Source organism: Corylus avellana, chromosome ca7, assembly GCF_901000735.1.
Source record: "Corylus avellana chromosome ca7, CavTom2PMs-1.0".
Lineage (NCBI taxonomy): Eukaryota > Viridiplantae > Streptophyta > Magnoliopsida > Fagales > Betulaceae > Corylus > Corylus avellana.
In genome coordinates, this window is record NC_081547.1 from 23,313,092 (window position 1) to 23,330,987 (window position 17,896).

Consider the following 17,896-nt stretch of genomic DNA (forward strand, 5'->3'; position numbering starts at 1 on the left):
TTTGAATGGCACTAGTATTATCAGCATGAAGAGGAGTAGAATCAGTTTGAGAAAAACCAAGCTCAGCCAAAAGCCCACGAAGCCAGACAATCTCAGAACAAGCAGCAGACATTGCTCGGTATTCGGATTCAGTAGATGATTTAGAAACACGAGCTTGCTTCTTACTCTTCCAAGAAATCAATGAATCACCAAGAAACATGCACCAACCTGTGACAGACCGTCGAGTGTCAGGACATCCTGCCCAATCCGCATCACTATAAGCAACAAGGCGAAGAGCAGAGCCAGTTGGAAAGAACAACCCACGACCAGAAGAGCCCCGAAGATATCGAATGATACGCCGAACAGCAGCTAAATGAAGATGGCGGGGAGTTTGCATAAACTGGCTAACCTGCTGGACAGCGAAGGAAATATCGGGCCGAGTAATAGTCAAATAATTCAAGCTGCCTACCAACTGTCGGAACACAGTAGGATCAGAAAGAAGCTCACCCTCCTCACTTCGATATTTCACATTAACCTCCATAGGAGTATCCACCGAAGAAGAATCTTGAAGGCCAGCTAGACTAATCAAGTCCTGGGTGTATTTGTTTTGATTCAAGAATATACCAGAAGAATCCGTGTGCACCTCCAACCCCAAAAAATACGTAAGAGGACCAAGGTCTTTCATATGAAAAGAGTCTTGAAGATTGCGCTTGAGATGTGCAATCAAACTAGAGTCGGTTCCTGTAATGACAATATCATCCACATACACAAGTAAAAGAACAAGACCAGTCGGAGTCTTGCAAAGGAACAAAGAAGAATCATATTGGCTTTGGACAAAGGAGAAGCGAAGCAAAGTAGACCTGAATTTTTCAAACCATGCCCGGGGAGCCTGTTTTAAGCCATAGAGAGATCGTTTCAACTTACACACAGCGGCAGATGGAGAAGAAAACAACCCCGGAGGAGGAGTCATGTAAATATCTTCTTTGAGATCACCGTGAAGAAAAGCATTTTTGACATCCATCTGGTGAAGTGGCCAGCCTTGGGAGGCGGCAATAGAAATAATTGTACGCACTGTAGTCATCTTTGCGACCGGAGCAAATGTCTCCTCATAGTCCACCCCATATTCTTGCCTGTTCCCAAGAGCAACTAATCGAGCCTTATACCGATCCAGAGTCCCATCAGAGCGAAGCTTAATTGAGTAAACCCATTTACAACCAATGGCTTTAACATGAGAGGGGCAAGGAACCATGTCCCATGTATGATTGTCCTGGAGAGCCCGAAGTTCCTCATCCATCGCTTTCCGCCAACATTCATATTTAACAGCCTCGGAAAAACATGTAGGGATGGAAATAGAAGATAAAGTGGCATTAAAGGAAGTGTGGGGAAAACCATACCTATCAGGAGGACGTGATACCCTAGCAGATCGTCGAGGACCAGACTCATGAACTGTCTCAGATGGCGGGTCAATCGGAGGAGTTGTCGGAACAGTTTCAGATGAAGGATCAGTCTCGGGAAGGGGCAAAGTTGGTGGACGTCGAGTATACACAATTCCAGGTTTGAACCGCTCAGGCAGAAGAGGCAATTCATCAAAACAAGGTAGAATACTAATCTCAGGCAATGATTCAACATGTGTAGAAAAGAAACATTGATGCTCAAAGAACACAACATTACGAGATATACGAAATTTGTCAGAACAAGGATCATAGCAAACATAACCTTTGTGAGAAACACTATAACCCATAAAGGCACATTTAACAGACTGAGCAGAAAGTTTGTTACGTTCATGAGCAGGTAAATGAACAAAACAAACACATCCAAAAGTATGCAGATTAAGATAGCTAGGATGTTGATGATACAAACGATAATAAGGAGAATCAAAATGCAAGACCTGAGAGGGCAGTCGATTAATTAAGTAAACTGCAGTAGATAATGCCTCGACCCAGAATTTAGAAGGAACATAGGACTCAAGTAATAAAGTGCGAACAACATCCAAGAGATGGCGGTTCTTTCGTTCCGCCACCCCATTTTGCTGAGGAGTATAAGGACAAGAGCGCTGAGAGACAATTCCTTTATGACGTAAGAAATCATGAAACTCGTGGGACATGTATTCTCCACCAGAATCAGACCTCAAAATCTTAATGCCTGTAGAAAATTGATTCTCAATATATGCTACAAAGGTTTGAAAAACAGACAGAACCTCAGATTTGGCCCGAAGAAAATAGACCCAAGTATATCGACTGAAATCATCTATGAATGTGACAAAATATTTATATCGAGCATGAGAAATTACAGGAGAAATGCCCCATACGTCACTATGCACAACATCAAAGCATTTTGTAGCATGACTACCATGAGAAGAAAACGAAAGAGTTTTACTCTTACCAAGTTTGCATACAGAACAATCAAATGACAAATTTTGAGAAACTCGTTTTTTATTGCCTAACAAACCAGAATTTAACATATGAGATAGAATAACAGAATTTGGATGACCCAAACGTTTGTGCCATACTTCGTTCGAAGTGTTAACTGTCCTACAAGCTAAAGATAAACAACTAGGAATGGAAAAGTGCAGTGGAAATAGTCTGCCAACTTTAGGCCCCTTCGCGAGTATCTTCCCCGACACCTGATCCTGCACAAGACAACCATCACGAGAGAAATGGACATCACAGTTTTTTTCAACTAACTGGCCAACTGAAATAAGATTATTAGAAAGGCCAGGAGAGACATAAACATCTCTGAATGAAGGATTAATATCTCCTACTTCATTAATAGCTAAATGACTCCCATTAGCTACTTGAATATGAGATGAACCATGATATGGACGAACATTGCAAAGAGTATCAGACGATCTGGTCATATGATTGGATGCTGCAGAATCAATAAGCCAAGACTTAGACGAAATAGTACCATTACCTTGGAGCCCTAAGGCAGAGAAGGCTGACATAATCATCTGCTGGACCATTTCAGGAGTAAGAACAGTTGATCCGGCCGCAGAAGAAGAGGCTGAGGACATCACTGGAGCAGAAGAGGTGTTTACTGCAGCCTGATAGGCAGTAGCTTGACGATTCTGAGGCCGAGTGGGACATTCTTTGATAAAGTGGCCCGGTTTCTTACAGTAATTGCAAGATTTCTTGGCACAATTGGCGGCAATATGACCATACTCCTTACAGCTGAAACACTGGACCTTGCGCATATCCTTACCCTTCCCTTTCCCATAGGCTGCATAGGCTACTGGATTTGGGTTGGAATCGTGCTGGAACGTAGCCTGCGTGAGAAGACGCTGCTCCTCACGAAGTAATTCTCCAAAACAAACATCCAAAGATGGCGAAGGATCCCGATTCATTAAATTTGAGCGAGTAATCTCAAATTCAGGGCGTAATTTCATCAGGAATTGATCTCTCTTGCTCTGCTCATGAACAGCCTGAACAGCAGTGAGAGATGCAGCAGGTACCTTCGCATAGACCATATCAGAAAATTCTCCCCACAAATTCTGAAAACCAGAAAAATACTCCGGAATGGAGAGATTGCCTTGAGTGTAATTAGCAATCTCATATTCCAGTTGAAAACGGCGTGCGGTATTGTCCTGATGATAAACCTTTAGCAAATACTCCCACATAGTCTTCGCAGTCTTATAGGGCCTCAGATTGAGCACAATAAGAGGATCAACAGACCCTAAGATCCAAGACATCACACGTGCATCCTTAACCTTCCACTTAGCCAAATCCTTAGCTTCCGTAGGAGCTGGATCACTACCGTCAATATGGCCCCACAACTCTTTTCCCGTAACAAATAATTGAAATTGAAATTCCCAAGCAGAATAATTTTTTCCAGTAAAACGAACCCCAAAAGTCTCGCTAGAAGACATAATGAAATCCAAAAAATTAGAAATTAGACAACCTGATAAAGAAGTAACAGGCCCACCAAATCTGTTGGACAGCAAGTCCAAGTCCACTCAAGTCAAACAGCAATCTGCAACCCTGAACAGCAACAAAGCCCAAGCCCAGCAAGCCCAAAGATACCAGCAACTCAGCAAGTCTAATCCCAGCAATCAGCAAGTCCAAACCCAACAAAGCCCAAGCCCAAAAAACACAATTTCAGCAACTCAAATCAACAGCACCACAAACGAAAATCCCGATAGCCCAACTCACACGATTTCAGCAACTCAAATCGATAGCCCAACTTGCCGGAAACACCGCGCCAACCGCACCACGCCGACAGCCCAAATCGCCGACAGCCCAACTTCGCCGGAAACACCACGCCGACAGCCCAAATCGCCGACAGCCCACGTCGCCGATAGCCCAACTCGCCGGAAATACCACGCCGACTGCACCACACCTGCACAGCCCACGTCGCCGATAGCCCAACTTGCCGGAAATACCACGCTGACTGCACCACGCCTGCACAGAATCTGCCGACAACCACCACAGATCGCCGGGAATGCTCCAAGGCTGCACAGAACCTGCCGACAACCACCACAGACCTTGCCGACAGCTACCAAGGATCCTCCACAAACCAAGAAACTGCTGAACAGCAGTTTAGAACCCACCAGAATGATCGACAATTTCCTTGAAATTATCGACCGCCACAAAAAAACAACGACCCAGTCCCAACCCAAGCTTGACAATTCCTACGGCCCTCAACAGGTAACTGAAAACAACCCTAATTTAGATGATGGCTCTGATACCATGTCAATTGTACTGAATACCTCTCAATTGAGGGTTGCTCGTATTATATAGAGAAATTGTCTAGGTTACAGGCTGTATCTTAGTGATTACAGTAATCTAGGGAAACCAATAAGGCAACTAAAATCTATCTATTAATTACAATATACTATTGCTATAATATAAGAACATGCCATAACTAGAAAGACTAATTATGGCTAAATATATATATGGACCGTATCTGATTGACACCTCATATATGACACCAGCAAAATATGGTGTGGCAAGAACAAATATTTACATGTCAAAGCCAACTATTTAACAGACAGAGCAAATGATGCAAGCCAAAACTGCAACAGTGGTAAAACTATAAGGTTTAGAGATTAAAAGTTGAGGCCTAGAAATCGCCTTTAAAAGGGACAATAGAATCACCCAAAATAGCAAACTACAGAATCACTTTAATCTAAAAAACCAAAATGCTTAATTTAGGAGGAAAGAGTTTAAAAGTTGAAATTTTTAATTTTTAATTTTTAATTTTTAATTATAACACCCCAAAGGTCTTTGAGGGTCATAGAATCTATAAACTTCTCACTACCAATTGAAAGCAATAAGCTGTAACATAACCATAAATTTGGGAATAAGAATTTGATAAGTCAAGTTGAGAAACCACATGTCCGCAATCAATGGTCATACCAAAAGCAATAAAGCATAGTTATGAAATCTTATACTCCATCTTAAAATTCATAGCTTCAAGGATTATAATCAAACAACTAAATAAGACTCAAACAAAACCAAACACCTAATAAGAATTAAAAATCTCATAGCTAAAACACATTTAACTTTGAAGGCAAACAAACTGGACTCAAATCAGATGGACTAGAACCAAATCAGTCGAGTCCAACCCAAAAACAGTGGCTTTGTGCTGCATGCTTCCCATGGTGGGTCTCTCTTGTTTATCTATGGGGTTCACTTTAATATTACCTTTATCTAGTGCTGAATCAGTTTCTAAGAAACCAGATTTACACATCCAATGACCCTTTATCTTTCTAAAACCACAACCACGTGCTTCATGGATAAGCCACGTGGATACACAGCCACATGTCAGTTGGCTGTGTCGTGTAATCCAGTGTTACCGAAGTACAAAGTCTATTAGCAGCATATAAGTACCAACTGAATGTTTTATCACAATGAAAAAGAATCCTTTTGACCAATATTTCTTATCTCAAATAAATATAATGAACAAATCTAACTAGGGAAGCCAAAGTGCTAGAATGAGCCATAAACCAAGAAACAAATTACAATGAAAATGCATCTATGTAAGGACCAAAGCACAAAATTTAATATCAGTAGAATTGAAACTTCATCTGATATTAATCATTAACCTCCTCACCTGAAGAGTAAAAGCCTCCAGAGGGATTGGATCCAGAGTTGTGATCAGGTATACATCATTAAATTCATTGTTTATGAATTTGCCATCATTTATGACACTGCATTTTCAAAATGTCAACTCAATATCAGTTAGTTAAATGTAGATTATGGTCTTTGTAGGTTAGATAACAAAAAGTAACACAAACATGCATAGATAAAACGTACATCAACACATTCCTTCGTAGTACACATACACAAAGCAAGTGCTGTGTTCTTCTACTAATTAAATACCCTAATATCATATGTTTGTTAACATCAGCCATACTGCAGGAACGTGCATGCGCACATGCTGACACACACACACAACATAATAGATAAGTCTATGCACACCTTTCTTCTACTATCCACTGAACCCCTCAATTTATCCATTAAAAAACTTAGAACTAGTACAATTGTACTCTTTCAAACTGTTATGATCAAGATTGAACTCTTTTTTTATCATTTAGATTACAAACTGTTTGCTGCTGCCTTAAAATTTCCAATGCACATTAGCCACACATCCAGGTTCAAGTTTGTTTTATACTCTAAACACGTTTAAGATTGCTTAACATGCATCCAGGAGCATCAGAACTGCCTTTGTGTCCAGCAGGAATTTGTCACCATTCCCAAGTATCAATGACAATCACTATAAAATTCTCAATTAAGAAGTCATTTTCATCATGAGGTTGCACATCTTATTTCCTCCATAGAAACTATATCTCATCCAGATGTCCTCATTAACCCAGTGTCACCCTCTGCTCATTCATATTAGCTGAATCTCCTCACCAATACGTTCTGGCAAGGTGATTATTTAGTAAAGTTCCATTTACACTTTTACGTCTCATAAGTGCGTTTCAGCTATAGATAACAAGTATGAGAATCAAGCATCCCTCCATCAGATCCCATAGTTAAAAGGAGTCCATACTTTATTAACAACGCATTTTACTATCTCGATTTCAAAGAAAAATTGAAAGTAATCTGGTAGACAAAAGAAAATGAAAGTTCTGTGAAAAAGATAAATTAGGAGAAAAGGGAGGACAAGTTTTCCTTTCAACTAGCACAAGCCCAGCACTAAAGAAGAGTGGAAAAGAAATGACAAATCACAGAGGAACCTGTCAGCAGAGAAGATGAAGCTCAAGAGGATGGAATTACAATAATACAAAAAAAAGAGAGTCAACCATAAGACAACTACTCTTGGTATCAAAAGTAGCTGTAACAGGCCATATGAATTGGCATTTATGAGAGAAACACCACACAGATTAACTGTAAAATTCTCTGCAAGCCAAACTAGATTCAGCATACTTTCATAGTGATTAAATCACCACAAAAAGGTATAAAGGTCTTACACCAACAACAAAAGAAGCTTTTCATCTTTTGGTTCCTAAAAATTCGTGAAGACTTATTAACATCTTTCATATGTCATTGCTATTAAGAGAATTCTAGACTGCTAGGTGAGTCGTGAAATTCATTATAGAACCCTACATAATTAAAAAAAAAAAACAGTGTTGCGCCCCTATGCTCTTTTATTGAAATGCATAACTTAAAAAAATAAATAAATAAATAAACAACTAATAATAGGTATCATTCATAGCAGAAAATGATTCATTATTAATAGCCTCTTTGGGATTGCATTAGAGAGCTTAAAAAGTACTTTTAGTACCGAAAAAGTTGTGCCTAACAAAATGCCAGTATGTTTGGTAAAAAAACTCAAGAAGTACTTCTTTGGCTTTTTTACTCTAAAAAGGGGCAAAAACGCACTTTGGAGAAAAGTTAAAAAATGAAGCTTTTTTCTAAAAAGCTTTTTTTTTTTTTTTTTGCTTTAAAAACTCTATTTCCCAACGCAATCCCAAACATGCTATAATCTGATACAAAAGGAACTCAAATGTCGGCACAGGAGGAAGAGGTTATGATCTACTAACCACTCCTGAAGAAAAATGAATATCATTTCAAATGCATCCTGTGGAAGGATTACACCTAGCTCTTCTTCAAGTTCCCTCCTGAAAGCATACAATAATTCATTTCAATGACAAGATTTATTCATAAAGCTGTAAACTTCAACATGTGAACCAGAAAGGCACCAAAAAAGCATAATTTTATCAAGCACAGTGAATAATAAGAAGTTCTGTGAGCAATCTTCCCACTGGCCACTGGGGCGGGGTGGGGATGCAATGCAAGCTTCACTGGTCAAACTATGGGCAGTGGGGTGATGGTATCTTGGTTTTAACAAACAATTCTACTAAGTTGCTTGTTCATGTTAAAACAAGTTCAAAACAGTCAACCCTTTCTCCTCTAGTCGCTTCATCTTCTCCTGCTCTGCCCTAGAATGACTTGGGTTCTTTGCAATTGCAAGATAATGAGAAGAATGAAAAGGGGATATTCAAAACATATAACTAGAGAAAACTGAATCAATTCAGGAGCCTTTTGTTTAGTTGAGACAAACCAAAATGTTCATATAACAGAGAGGATAAGTAGATATGGTTTTTTTTTCTCTTTTGATAACCGGGTATCCGGGGCTTTGCCCCGACTAGATTCCGGGTCACCATGCAAAATATTTTGTTTCGATATGGATGCAATTAAAATTCTTTGCATTTCACAGATCATCGAATAACTTCTATGGTATTGAGGACCTAGAAGCACTAACAAAAAGGAAGACGCACTGAAACCAATACATTCTAAATATCATTTCATGCACTTTAGGCTAAGACATAACTGGTCCAAAATTGGGTAATCTATTTTTCCTAGGCAAGAATAGACAGTATATCCCATTCCAATAATTTAGTAATCAGCAAGACACCCACTGCCAAAACTTTTATATGCTTGTAGAACCCACACCCAGTAGACAACGATTTGGCACAGATTTCTAATAGGGGATAAATTACCTTGGGAAATTGCTTGGAAACTTATAAAACTTTTGTTCATACTCAAAAGGTGAAGCTGATGAGAACAAGTTCAGCTGAATTATTCTATAAGGGTGATCACATTTTTATCAAATACATAATAATCATTAGAACAAGAAATCCAAGTTCAACAGTCAATTTCTCCTCTAAGAAAGCTAATTTGTGAGAAGTTAGGATGAATAATTGGTTCTGAAACATTGTTACAAAATAATGCTTCACTGAAACATCGAATCAAATCATCTAAAATCATCTTATCATGTTCATTTTTGGCAAACGGAGCCTAATTATAGTCAATGAGGGTGCTAAGCACCTCAGAGATGTGACATGAGGTGTCCACCAGGCTTACTATCACAATTTATTATCTCAGTGTTGCTTTTATGAAAACAACCCACTCCTCCAACAGCCTAATACAGACAGTGCCTGATTAAGCAAGGGATAGTCTACAGATTAATAATTGATATTTTAACTAAATTTGTGATTATCTGAATCAGGAAAACACAGAATATGGAGAAAATGTTTTTGGTTCATCATTGCTGATATAGCATAGAAGAGAAAGGTGATGGGAGCTTCTCAAAGGTTACAAAATATTTGCAAAAAATAGCATAAATTGAAGCTCATCTCGAGAAACATATATTGTTAGTTTGTTACCGAGCTGTTACAAGCGATGAATCACCAGCAGATATATGACCAGCACTAGAGATATCCCACAACCCTGGCCATGAATCTTTGCAGTCAGCACGTCGCTGGAGAAGCAGTTCTTGAGTATTTTCAGCAAAAATCCACACATGAACAGCTCGATGGTAATCTCCATCACGATGGACATCTCCCCTGTATGAATGCCGAATAATTTATGCAAAGGAAATAGTAAAAAAAAACTAGATTCAAAAGTTCATTGTTTTCGAACAAAACTAATATCGGTTAGCCATAGACCCGATAGTTTAAAACAAAATTCAAAGAGGACATATGGAAGCAACATTTTGCATGTTGTGTAGATATACGCCATCAGTACTTCACTACCATGCAATTAAAGAAATAAGACGCAGATTGAGTCAATCAACTCTGTCATATATTCCTGTGACGTTGATAACAGAAACAATCAAATCTCTTTCTGCTGCATCACAACCTGATAAATACAGCTCACAAAAAAGGTTCCAATACTTGCAAGACAAATCATAATCAAGAACTATTTACTATGTTCACATCACAAAAGATGTACAATGCCATTAATCCTACCAGACAGGAAAGGGTGTTAAACAAACATCAAGTTGCTGGCCAGACAATGTTCATGGGCAGAATTAGAGATTTTTTTTTTTTTCATTTAAAACAGTCATAACTTTTGAATTGAAGTGATCCCATTACAAATTGATCAAAATCAAATTAAGGGTACTTTGAAATTTCTTCTATTTTACAAGCTCCACGCCCGACGATGTTGAACTCTACTACATATTCTTGAACATATGCAATTGTGTAAGCACATGGATTTCTCTAAGCAAAACACGAATCGTTGCATTTGATGAAGTGAAATCTACAAGACTATGATCATGCCTGGGCTTGGAAATGCCAGTCTTGAGACCGGACTTGGTGAGGACGTCGAAGTGCTCTTCTTGAAGATGATCGGGTTCTTCAGCCATTTGCTTGTTTAAGTTCAACTTTCTTGATTTTTGACCTCTTTATAGAGGGGCGACCTGGTAGGCTTTGTTCGAGATTCCTAACCAGCACTCCCACAGTCCCACGCAACTTTTCAACTTTTGAAGGAAAAATTGTAAATTCTCTGTATTTTACATTTTTATAAAAATTAATCGTATGGTTTGAATTTTATACTGGAAAAAAATACAAAATCAGTCCATATGGTGTATTTGACTTACAATTAACTTCATGTAGTATCAAAATGAATTTAAAGGTCCTGAGATATGTCAAAAAAAAAAAATTAGTCCTTACAGTCAAATTACGTTTATTAACTTAACAGATTCTGATAGCATGAAACATCGAAGTCAATAAAATTGTGATATTTGTCATATTTAAATCAGTATCACATTAACGGAATCTGTTAAATTAGTGGACAAAATTTAACTGTAAGGACTAAATTATTTTTTTTTTTGGTATACCTCAAAGACTTTTAAGTTCATTTTAATACTACATGAAACTAATTATAAACCAGGAAAACACAAATTTTGCATTTTTCCCTTTTATAAAATAGCTTCATATTGTTTGCTCATTTAAACCTAAGTTTGAGTCTATTTGGAATTGCTTTAAGAGTTTTAAAAGGGTGTTTAGTACATATAAAAAATTGTGCTAAGCAAAAATTACGTTCCATAAAATACTTCAAAATAATACATTTTGTTTTTTTTTTTTTTTTTCAACAAAAAATTCCAAAATTGCGTTATGGAGAGCTTGAAAATGAGGTTTTCTTTTTTCTTTTTTTAAATAAAAAAAAAAAAAGGTTATTTCATGCTTTTTTTTTTATAAACAAAAACCTTATTTTTCAATACAATTCCAAACATGTTCTTGATGATACATGACCATACATATTGACGTGTATATCAATGGGACGTGATACACATAAAGCCGGCGTCGCCAGACAAAATTTTTTTTTTTTTATTAAAATATTAAAAAAAAAACCTTTTTTTGCCTGACGTGCTTAGCACACCAGCGTTCTATTTTACTTCACCTGTATATCAATTTATGTTAGCATCACACGTCAGACAATAAATTGACTACACATGGCTCATAAATGATAAGACATGTGATAATTATATGTTTCATGTGACAATCCAACCTAGATTACAAGTACCACTCCAAGTTGTATAGGTAAAATAAATTGGTGGTATTATAGGTCCACTCAATTAAAATGGTGAGATTCTAGGCCTTTAAACAGTTGTTACACAGCTATATGCCCATTACAAGATCGAAATCAAGAAAAACCTTCTCCAAAATTTCAAAAAATCAAGAAAGACCATATAGGAGTACCCCTCCAAAATAAGATGGGTAAAAACACTCCAATGAAATAAAAATCTCAAAATTATGTTGAGGATATTTTGGAAAAGATGAGATGATTTAGTCATTGGAGGCTTCCCCACCAGCCTCCATCCCGGCTTGGACATAGTTCAATCTGACCATGCAAAAATTTGCACCAACATTAATGATTTTTAAGACAAATGGGTTTTTATCATGAGAAATGTTAGGGGTATCAAATTTTTTATAAAGAGAAGCTTACTAAACTGATGTCTAACTCATTCATTGAAGAGAAACAAAACAATTAATTAAAAGAAATATAAAAAAGAAGCTTACCAAACTGAGCTACACATTAGTTTGGTAAGACTCTCTTGGTAAAAGATTTGGTACCTCTAACATTTGTCTTTTATTATTGATAAAATATGTCTGAAATATACAACCAAGTTAACCACATGCTGCACCACTAAAGTATGCTGTGACACCCTTTACATTGTTTCGCACATAATTTTCTTCAATCTGCACATATGAAATAGACCCTAATAAGTAAAGAATCTCCATTACAAATACATTGAAAAATTTAAGAGGTGCAAGTGTTCCCCCTCCCTCCTCTCTCTCTTGCCTGGCAAATATATAAATATTGGAAAGGCCAATCTTGGTAGCACAAGAAGGCGCTGGAACAATTTCTGATAGACATATTACCATATCATACAACTCTAGCATGTAAAGAAACCCCATACCTCAACTTCTAAAGGAGGAGAAGACAGCCAAGAAAGTTCTTCCACTTGGCTTAAGTCTACATTTCGAGGCAAGAACATAATGATGTTGGGTGTTATTGCCTGAGCTACCTGAAACATGGTGAACCTGCACATATGTGCCATTAGATTTCAAATCAACAAATAAAATAAATATATTGACGTACAGAGGGAAAAAAAAATATAAATAAAATAAAATAAAATGACAACCAACAATGAAGAAATGATATATTATGAGGTGGTGAGTTGAAAAGTTGTGCAGAAATGTAGGATCAATTATAACAATGACAGTTGAAAGTTTTCAAGAGTTCCAGAAAAATGATACTTAACGGGCATTTTTCATATTTGCACAGAACCTAATTTCACATTCATTACAAATATTTAGCCTGATATTGGTTATCAGTTCCTTGCATTTAGTAATCACCATGCACAAAAAACCATGAAGAAGATGGGAATAAACATACACTCCTTTGGAGCAAGTGTGTGGAATTGAAATTGGGAAAGCAAAGAAACTCGAAACTCATGAGCTATTTGCTAGTAGTGCCAACATACTTATTATCAGATATCTCACCTATTATCTTCTTTTCCATTTTTATTTATTTATTTAAGATATGTGGTATGCCACATTTTCCTTCTTTTCTTTTCTTTTTTTTTTTTTTGCAGGGACATTTTCCTTTTATTAGAGTACAGGTAATGGAACTTGGGCAAAATCAGTTGGAAAGCCCAGTGCAAGAGCTCCTTATGGAAGACAATAATCTCTCACTTCTCCTTTGTTTACTGTTAGGCACACACAAATGTAAAAATGCAAATGCATGACAGTGGGGTGAAAGTAGAAGTATACGGCTGCTCGTCAAGGGTAGATCTCACATAGGAAGGTTGAGTTGCCTACGCACCACCAGGATGCTTTAGGTAGATTGAGTCTTACATAAATGACAATACTTTATAAAGATGTTTAGTGTCAAGGACACTGAAAGTGGAGTTAAGAAATCCACACATGATAAAAACTTTCCCGCATTTACATTCTTAGAATTACCACTTTTCAGACAAGTGATACATATCTACTTGCATATTAGCATTTTATCCTCTGAATAATTTTATAAAATTTCCCTCTTTGCCCTTGTATGGAAAAGAAAGATATGCACTACATACCCATCTTTTGGCTTGAGAAATCCAAGTTTAAATTTTTCAATACTTCTGTACGATGGACCTCCCCATGGTGGTGCAAGAAACACTATGTCCCCCTAAGAATATTAAACCATAAAAGAAAATTAAGATAAGCAGTATTAAAAGAACACCTTCCATCTCAAGTTTAAGCGCTAACCATGATTCAATTTAAAAATAATTATTATTATTTCAATGTGGCATCATCAACCATCAAGCATCAAGCATATTAGAGGTCTACAGCTGCACCATATTGGAGATGGTACTTTAAATTGGAGAGAATAATTGCATGATCCTCAACTAGTCTATATCAGCATGTTCAAAGTCTATTTGCTGCAATTAAGGTACATATGATTCTTTTTTTCTTCTTCTTATTTCGGGATTAGCTAGAATAAGGTGAGAATATCAACAAATGCAAGGACAAATAGCATCAAATACTTATTCAAGAACTAGTTTGCAGCCTCAATAGCTAATCCGAAAAATTTTAAACGACAAAAGATACTATTGGATCATACATATAATTAAAGTTTTCTTCCTAACTGTGTCCGCCATCAAACCACATAAAAATGCTTCCACAACGTGACTTTTTTTGTGTGAAAAAAAAAAAATACAAATTCAGTGCAAAATCTAAGAAGTAGGTTTTCACTCGATCTCCTTTGAAATAGAAGCATTTCAGAAATTTGGAGAAAAACCAATTGGAAATTAATACCATATTTTTTTCTAAACTAGTGGAATGTTAGGACAATGGTGATAATCATAATTTTCTACACTGCACACAATTTATGATGTTTTTTCCTATCCCAATCTCGTTACAGGCAATATTCAAGGACATGCGAATGTTTATCCCAACCTTCAAATAAAACAGGCAATGGATACTAGACAGAATAGACAGGGCAAAACAACAAAATTGATTTACAAGCAGAGAAACTTACGTAGAAGAAAAGGAAAGCCTGTCTCTCTAATTTAAACCAACTAGTTAAAAAAGATTGCATGAGGCTAAATCAAAGACAGCTACATCCATGGTCAAAGGATCGCCAACAGAAGTCATCTAACATCACAGCTCTTTTCTAGCTTATTAACACTTCCATGGTCCATATCTCTAATAAAATCAAATTCTTCCTGTCTGTATGTACTCCAAGGCCCCCTCTTCCCAAAAGAAAGTAAAAAGAAAGCTTCTTGTTTGGCAACCCCTTCCCCTTTCTCTTTCCCTTATTTTCACTTCTCCCAAAAAAAAAAACCATCTTTTCAAAACTAGTTTTTTCACTTTTTTCTCACAAAAGTCAACATCTTATTTCACTTTTATATCACATCAATCATTTCTTATTACTATTCAAACAAAAAATTCACAATAAAAGGGTTTACCAAACATGTTTTTGAGATCGTTCTTCAATTGGATGCCGATTGTGGATAACACTCCTTTTTCAAACTTTTCAGATTCTTTATCATTAATTTTGTAAGTTCTAGGGGAAACTTTGGTACACTATGTACTTTAAATGACCTTTCTCATTTTCATTTGTTTTGCTAAAATTATTGCACATTCAAACAAGAGTTTGACTCCATTTAGAATGGTATTACCATCACATCCTTGTTTGAAACCAACAAGTAAAGCCAAACATCTTCAATAAACCTGTGCACCAATACTTGGTCCTTCAAATATAAATTCTTTCTATTCCCACCAGAAAGATGTCAATTAAAATTAGTGGAGGTAATTACATTCTCAATCTGTTTATTATTCCAAAATTTTCAGAAATTCATACAATAAGAAAGCATTACCTTCAATGATGGAGCAAGTTGGAAGAAGTCTCCAACAATGAAATCGATATAATCTTCCACACCATATATTTTTGCATTATTAAGGGCTAATTCAACTTTTCGAGGATCAATGTCAATAGCAACAACAGAATAACACCTAAGAGAGCAAAAACAACAGTTAATAGGCTCCTATTTCAAGATTGGCCGCTTATTTATTTAAGGAGACAAGGAAAGATATAATGAATTTCAAGATTCGATGGTTGATCCAAAGTACAAAAAAAAAAAAAAAAAAAAAAAATCATAAAAAAATATTTGCAGAGTATGTTCAAGCTGCCAAAAACAAGCAAACAGAGGGGTAAAAAAAAACCCTAATAAGAGCCAACCCCTTACCTCCCCTGCCTTTAATCTCTCCCCCTCCTCTAGTATTCTACCTTGAGTTAAATAGGTGTAGAGTATAATTGGTCAAACAACATATTCTTACCTAGACTATACACTATACAGAATGCTGGAGATCAAATGGCTCCCACCTATTCACAATTACAGTTTCTAGAGTCCCTTCAATCTAAAGATAGAACTGAATAAATTATGTCGTGTAGAAGATGGTGCCTTTATGTCTATTGTGGTGTCTATAGAGGGAAAGAAAGGACAAAAGTTTTGCGGACCATGAGAGGACTTTAGAGGAAATTAAGGCTTTATTTTTCTAAAATACGTATCTTTGGATGCATACTTTCTTCTATAGTGATTAATTATCATGATTGTCTTGATCTTTTTTCTTCTTCTAGTCATGTCTTTTCTTATGTATACTCCATGTACCTGGGGACGCCTTATGCCTTTAGTGATATCTCGATTACTTATTTTTTAAAAAAAAGATAGAAATGAACAAAAGGTTTTCTCATATAACACACATCCTTCAAGACTAAAACCATAGTATCTATAGCTTCTTAAAGGTTAAAACCATAATATGTAATGCTTCTTAAGGTTTAACATAGAATATATGTTTCTAATATGAGTCTTTTCATTCGTCTTAAAAGATATCTACATTAATTCTCAAACTGGTTGAATAGAATATGGGAATTATGCAGTTGTAAACTTGTCTAAAATTCAGTAAGACAATAACATTGTGAATTACGTACTTATAAATCTATCTAAACTTCAGTATGACCCATGAACAGGACTTTAAGCCATATAAGTTATAAACAGTTAAAAGAAATTACATTTTAGCAAACTGAATGGCGTTGCCACCAACGCCTGCAAAGCAATCAATCACGATCCCATTCCCACACCTCTGGGCGTGACGAATCGCAATCTCTTCAGGGGTAACGGAATACCATCCTTCCTCATCCATTTCGATACCCTCATCGTATCTCGAGAAAAGATCGTACCTTTGAAACCAATACTTCTCCACCAGTGGACTAACCCATTCTTCCCTAAGTTTCCTTTTCTTATGAATTTTAACTGAAACAGAAAATTCAAAAAAATAAAATAAAATAAAGAAACATATTAAAGTATCTATAACTAAGGTTCTGTTTGTTTATGTGGAAAATACTATTTTCCAAGGTAAGTTACGTCGAGTACACATGAGTTTTCCCTAGGCTTCAAAAACAAGAAGATTAGGATTTCAAAAAGAAACAAGAGAGAGAGAGAGAGAGAGAGAGAGATAATAAAATTAGAGTCGGAGCTGAAGGATCATCACTCAACCGAGCCAACAATTAAAGCGAATTGCTACTATTTTCCATTCGGTATTTTCTCGGCATCCAAACAGGAAATTAAGGAAGGGAGAGATTCTGTACCTGGACTGTTTGCAAGCTTGCATTTCTTTAGACGATGATTGGTGCTCAGACGCCCTGAACTCTTCTTCTTCTTCTTCTTCTTCTTCTTCTCCATCTACCGATGGAAATGGTGAGCGGGAACGCGGAGTAGTCTGGGACTTGAGAGTTGGAATTTGGTTTGGGCTGGGTTGGGCTGCTCTTAGGGCTAATGTTTTTGAGTAAGTCGGCCCACAGAGTGTCTTGCTCAATGCCACGACAAATTTATTAGCGCCTCAAATGTCGCATATGGGATACATGGAGGTTGCTGATAGGTTTGACATGGTGAGCGGTTAAGTTTTTAGACGAAAAATAGATAAAAAATACCAACTGTGTTTAAAGCATTCTCAATAGAGGAGCCATATTTTTATGTAAAATGGCTTCTCAAAATTCACTTTTATTTAGTTTAGTTAAGCCATTTTTAAATGTCTCTATATCTGATTAACTATATTTCTATCTATTCTATTAAAATATTATTAAAAATAAGAAAAGTTTTGGGAAAAAGAGAATATGTGAGAGGAAAAATGGGA

The 17,896-nt window shown here is 36.6% G+C and overlaps 2 protein-coding genes across 2 annotated transcripts in view; both read right to left on the minus strand.

The window, feature by feature from the left end:
* LOC132186349 (nudix hydrolase 3) overlaps positions 1-10,671 on the minus strand; it is a 68,575-nt gene extending 57,904 nt beyond the window's left edge. Inside the window, exons 1-4 of the mRNA XM_059600278.1 lie at positions 10,490-10,671; positions 9,593-9,772; positions 7,967-8,044; positions 6,031-6,127 (exon numbers count right to left, since the gene is read on the minus strand). Of these exons, the coding sequence (XP_059456261.1) occupies positions 6,031-6,127; positions 7,967-8,044; positions 9,593-9,772; positions 10,490-10,575 (441 nt within the window). The 5' untranslated portion in view covers positions 10,576-10,671. The remainder of the gene's footprint in view (positions 1-6,030; positions 6,128-7,966; positions 8,045-9,592; positions 9,773-10,489) is intronic.
* Positions 10,672-12,151: 1,480 nt separating this feature from the next.
* LOC132188323 (uncharacterized) lies at positions 12,152-17,478 on the minus strand. The gene is made up of 6 exons (XM_059602746.1): positions 17,352-17,478; positions 16,776-17,016; positions 15,583-15,718; positions 13,798-13,889; positions 12,634-12,757; positions 12,152-12,412 (listed from the first exon to the last, which is right to left on the minus strand). Exons 1-6 carry the CDS (start codon positions 17,443-17,445, stop codon positions 12,341-12,343), a joined length of 759 nt encoding a protein of 252 aa, XP_059458729.1. The 5' UTR covers positions 17,446-17,478; the 3' UTR covers positions 12,152-12,340.
* Between the last annotated feature and the right edge of the window lie 418 nt (positions 17,479-17,896).